Genomic DNA, 5,000 nt, shown 5'->3' with positions numbered 1-5,000 from the left:
ACCCTTTCGTTAACGTCGCACAAGATGAACCGAAAACTGCCCCCACCGAGGCATCCTTCAGTGCCACGGCCAACGCGGCTCCCATCACTCGGTGCCAGCCCTGCAGATAACATTTACTGCTCCCAGAAATACGAGAAGTGCCAGGCATAAAAAAGACAAAGTGCCGTCATAACGCCCAGAAAACTGCGCCGGAAATACAAGGCTCTGGCACTGCATTCCCCGGCGCAAGAAGAGGCTCGGCTGTGGCACTAAAGCCCCGAAAATGAGCCCCGATCGGAGAGCCCCAATCAGTGAGCCCCAATCGGGAGGACCTCCACGAGAGACCCGGGGGAGGGGGTGGGGGAAGGAAGGGAGGGAGGAAGGAAAGGAGGGAGGGAGGGAGGGAGGGCGGAGAAAGGATGAGAGGGAGAGAAAGGACAAAGGCAGGGAGGGAGAGCGAGAGGGGGGAGGGGAGAGGAAAACAAAAAGCAAAAGGGAGAGAGGCGAGAGGGGGAAGGGGTGGGGTGAGGAAGGGAGGGGGGGAAGGGAAAGGAGAAAACAGCAAAAAAGGAAAGAAGCGAGAAGAGAGAGAGGAGAAAGAGGACACACAGCGACGAGGCGACAAGTAGCGAATGCCGCAGCGAAGACAAACAGCGCACAGCCATGCCATGCTGGAAAATAAACCACAATAAAACCCGCTGTTTCATGGGAGGGAAAAACAACAGAAACGAACAACATACACCAACGAAAAAAATAACGACAGAGGAATACAACACAACTACACACTCGAAGTTGTAAAATCCTAAAAAAAAAAGAGAAAAAAAGTGTCATTCTAAACACCTTTACAGCGTGCGAGTGTCAGAGTGCTAGAATGCCAGAGTGCCAGAGAGCGTGAGTGCTAGAATACCAGAGTGCCAGAGAGCGTGAGTGCTAGAGTGCCAGAGAGCCAGAGAGCGTGAGTGCTAGAGTGCCAGAGAGCCAGAGAGCGTGAGTGCTAGAGTGCCAGAGAGCCAGAGAGCGTGAGTGCTAGAGTGCCAGAGAGCGTGAGTGCTAGAATACCAGAGTGCCAGAGAGCGTGAGTGCTAGAGTGCCAGAGAGCGTGAGTGCTAGAGTGCCAGAGAGCGTGAGTGCTAGAATACCAGAGTGCCAGAGAGCGTGAGTGCTAGAATACCAGAGTGCCAGAGAGCGTGAGTGCTAGAGTGCCAGAGAGCGTGAGTGCTAGAGTGCCAGAGAGCCAGAGAGCGTGAGTGCTAGAGTGCCAGAGAGCGTGAGTGCTAGAATACCAGAGTGCCAGAGAGCGTGAGTGCTAGAATACCAGAGTGCCAGAGAGCGTGAGTGCTAGAGTGCCAGAGAGCGTGAGTGCTAGAGTGCCAGAGAGCGTGAGTGCTAGAGTGCCAGAGAGCCAGAGAGCGTGAGTGCTAGAGTGCCAGAGAGCGTGAGTGCTAGAATACCAGAGTGCCAGAGAGCGTGAGTGCTAGAGTGCCAGAGAGCGTGAGTGCTAGAATACCAGAGTGCCAGAGAGCGTGAGTGCTAGAGTGCCAGAGAGCGTGAGTGCTAGAGTGCCAGAGAGCCAGAGAGCGTGAGTGCTAGAGTGCCAGAGAGCGTGAGTGCTAGAATACCAGAGTGCCAGAGAGCGTGAGTGCTAGAGTGCCAGAGAGCCAGAGAGCGTGAGTGCTAGAGTGCCAGAGAGCGTGAGTGCTAGAGTGCCAGAGAGCATGAGTACTAGAGTGCCAGAGAGCGTGAGTGCTAGAGTGCCAGAGAGCGTGAGTGCTAGAATACCAGAGTGCCAGAGAGCGTGAGTGCTAGAGTGCCAGAGAGCCAGAGAGCGTGAGTGCTAGAGTGCCAGAGAGCGTGAGTGCTAGAGTGCCAGAGAGCATGAGTACTAGAGTGCCAGAGAGCGTGAGTGCTAGAGTGCCAGAGAGCGTGAGTGCTAGAATACCAGAGTGCCAGAGAGCGTGAGTGCCAGAGTGCCAGTCCCATGACCCGCCCACCCCACGACTCCCTACAACTGCAACCTTAACCCACCTGCGCCGATCGCGAGCTTGTCTGCGTGTGTGCGCGCGTGATTTGAGAGCTGACGGTGGTGACGGTGATGTGAATAGTGCTGGTGTTGATGTGGCAGTGATGTGGTGATGGTGTTGATGTGGCAGTGATGTGGTGATGGTGTTGATGTGGTGATGGTGTTGATGTGGCAGTGATGGTGATGGTGTGGCAGTGATGTGGTGATGGTGTTGATGTGGCAGTGATGGTGATGGTGTGGCAGTGATGTGGTGATGGTGTTGATGTGGCAGTGATGTGGTGATGGTGTTGATGTGGCAGTGATGTGGTGATGGTGTTGATGTGGCAGTGATGTGGTGATGCTGTTGATGTGGCAGTGATGTGGTGATGGTGTTGGATGTGGCAGTGATGTGGTGATGGTGTCGATGTGGCAGTGATGTGGTGATGGTGTTGATGTGGCAGTGATGTGGTGATGTGGCAGTGATGTGGTGATGGTGTTGATGTGGCAGGTGATGTGGTGATGGGTGTTGATGTGGCAGTGATGTGGTGGTGGTGTTGATGTGGCAGTGATGTGCTGATGATGTAGTGCAGGTACTGATGTGGTGAAGTGCTGATGTGGTGGAGGTGGTGAGATGATGCGGTGAAGGTGGTGAGATAATGATGTAGTGGTTATGTAGTGGACGTGTTGATGTGATGATGTGGTAGAGGTGGTGAGATGCTGATGTAGCGGTTATGTACTGGACGTGGTGATGTGAGATGCTGATGTGGTGCTTATGTTAGTGGACATGTTGATGTGGTGATATTGATGTGGTGAGACGAAATGGTGATGCCATGAAACGGTGATAATGAAAGTAGTGGCGGCGTGTTGGCTATGCTCGCGGTGTCAGTGGAAATAACAGCAACGAAATAAAAAAAAAATAATAATAAACTAACAAATCCGAAACGAAAGCGAAGCGAGATCCCAGAAGCAATGGCGAAGGAGAGAGAAAGACCCAGGGGATGCAGCAGGCAGACGAAGCAGAGAGAGAGAGAGAGAGAGAAGAAGCAGAAGCAGAGAGAGAGAGAAGAAGCAGAAGCAGAGAGAGAGAGGAGAAACAGCAACAGAGAGAGAGAGAAGAAGAAGCAGAAGCAGAGAGAGAGAGAGAAGAAGCAGAAGCAGAGAGAATGAAGAAGAAGCAGAACCAGAGAGAGAGAGAAGAAGCAGCAGAAGCAGACACGGCCGCGCAGAGCTTGACCACCGCACTTACGGCCACTTCAAGGCAGACTTTCAGACTCATCATAAAAGTCGAATTATCGGTCTAGAAAGAAGGAAGGAAGGAAGGAGGAAGGGGCGAGAGGAGAGGAAGAGGAAGAGGATGATGAAGAAAAGGAGGGAAGAGGAAGAGGATGATGAAGAAAAGGAAGGAAGAGGATGATGAAGAAAAGGAGGGAAGAGGAAGAGGATGATGAAGAAAAGGATAGGAAGAGGAAGAGGATGATGAAGAAAAGGAGGGGAGAGGAAGAGGATGATGAAGGAAAGGAGGGAAGAGGAAGAGGATGATGAAGAAGAGGGGAGAGGAAGAGGATGATGAAGAAAAGAAGGGAAGAGGAAGAGGATGATGAAGAAAAGGAGAGGAAGAGGAAGAGGATGATGAAGAAAAGAAGGGAAGAGGAAGAGGATGATGAAGAAAAGGAGAGGAAGAGGAAGAGGATGATGAAGAAACGGAGGGAAGAGGAAGAGGATGATGAAGAAAGAGAAAGAAAGAAAGAAAGAAAGAAAAAGAAAGAAAGAAAGAAAGAAAGAGAAAGAGAGAGAAGAAAAAGGCAGACAAATAGAACACCTGTAATCCCAGACAAAAGCGAGGGTTGAAGTCGGCCAGAAGGTCATGGGTATGGGAGGTGGGGAGGGGGGAGGGGGGGGGGAAAATGGGGGAAAAGAAGAATGGAGGAGGAAGAGGAAGAGGAGGAGGGCCCCGGGGGGAGGGAGGGAGGAGGAAGGGATATATATATATATATATATATATATATATATATATATATATATATATATAGAGAGAGAGAGAGAGAGAGAGAGAGAGAGAGAGAGAGAGAGAGAGAGAGAGAGAGAGAGAGAGAGAGAGAGAGAATACGAATCGGAGACACGGACCTCCATTGTTCGTCCTCCTTCGTGTTACGCGACTGTGCCTCCTCCCTGCTCCCCCCCTCCCCCCTCCCCTCACTCGACCCTTAAACCCTTCTTTACCTGCTCGGCCTCAAAACCCCCTCCCCCCTCCCCCTTACTCCCTCCTCCATCCCCTTGGAGGGCGCTTTCCTTCGTGCCCTCCGGCTCTCTTCTTCTCTATTCGTCTTCCAATGCTCAGTCACCATCTTTTCTGCGTTATTCTGTACGTTATTCTTCTCTTTTCTCCCCCTTTTCCTATTGGCCATCTTGCCTCTTCTCAGAATGTTTGTTCGTCTCCTCTGTATCTACCTCCTCCTTTCTCTACCAACCTCCTCCTCCCCTTCTTCCCTTCCTCGTCCTCCCCCTCCTCCCTTCCCTCCTCCCCTTCTTTCCCTTTCCTCCTCTTTCCTCTCTCCCTTCCTCGTTTTCCCCTCTCTCCCTTCCTCGTCCTTCCCTCTCTCCCCTTCCTCCTCCCTCCCCCCTTTTCCTTTCTCCTTTCCCCCCTTCCCCTTCCTCCTCCTCTCTTTACCTACCTCCTCGCCCCTAATCTACCTACATCTCCTCCATCTCCTATATCAATCTCTCCTTTCCTACAAGATTATTTTCGCCTATTCCCTTTCTCCCGAATTCTTCAATCATTCTTCCCCCCCACCCCCATTCCTCTCTTCGGCTCTTCTTCTCCCCTATCTCAATTACGTCTACTTCTTCTAACACCTTCTTTAGCTATGCCTTGTTTACCTTCACTGTCAAGACCTGATTAAATAAACAGCATCTACGAGTGCCTGTTCCTCTGGGCCCGGCACCTGTCTGCCAAGGTCGCGGCCTGCATGCCTCGCGCCGCCAGCACGCCAGCACGGGCGGGAGACGAAAATGAAAATCAAAT

General features: G+C 51.8%; 2 protein-coding genes across 2 annotated transcripts; both read right to left on the bottom strand.

Annotated features, from left to right (window-relative positions):
• Positions 1-845: 845 nt before the first annotated feature.
• Positions 846-1,696, bottom strand: LOC138860927 (uncharacterized). Its single transcript, XM_070119487.1, has 4 exons — positions 1,631-1,696; positions 1,295-1,453; positions 1,039-1,173; positions 846-941 (listed from the first exon to the last, which is right to left on the bottom strand). Exons 1-4 carry the CDS (start codon positions 1,694-1,696, stop codon positions 846-848), a joined length of 456 nt encoding a protein of 151 aa, XP_069975588.1.
• Positions 1,697-1,781: 85 nt separating this feature from the next.
• LOC138860926 (putative uncharacterized protein FLJ46204) lies at positions 1,782-3,254 on the bottom strand. The gene is made up of 3 exons (XM_070119486.1): positions 3,225-3,254; positions 2,341-2,695; positions 1,782-1,909 (listed from the first exon to the last, which is right to left on the bottom strand). Exons 1-3 carry the CDS (start codon positions 3,252-3,254, stop codon positions 1,782-1,784), a joined length of 513 nt encoding a protein of 170 aa, XP_069975587.1.
• Between the last annotated feature and the right edge of the window lie 1,746 nt (positions 3,255-5,000).

This window comes from Penaeus vannamei, unplaced genomic scaffold, assembly GCF_042767895.1.
Source record: "Penaeus vannamei isolate JL-2024 unplaced genomic scaffold, ASM4276789v1 unanchor275, whole genome shotgun sequence".
NCBI lineage: Eukaryota > Metazoa > Arthropoda > Malacostraca > Decapoda > Penaeidae > Penaeus > Penaeus vannamei.
Note: the sequence above shows the minus strand (reverse complement) of the source record. Positions and strands in the feature narration are given on the sequence as shown.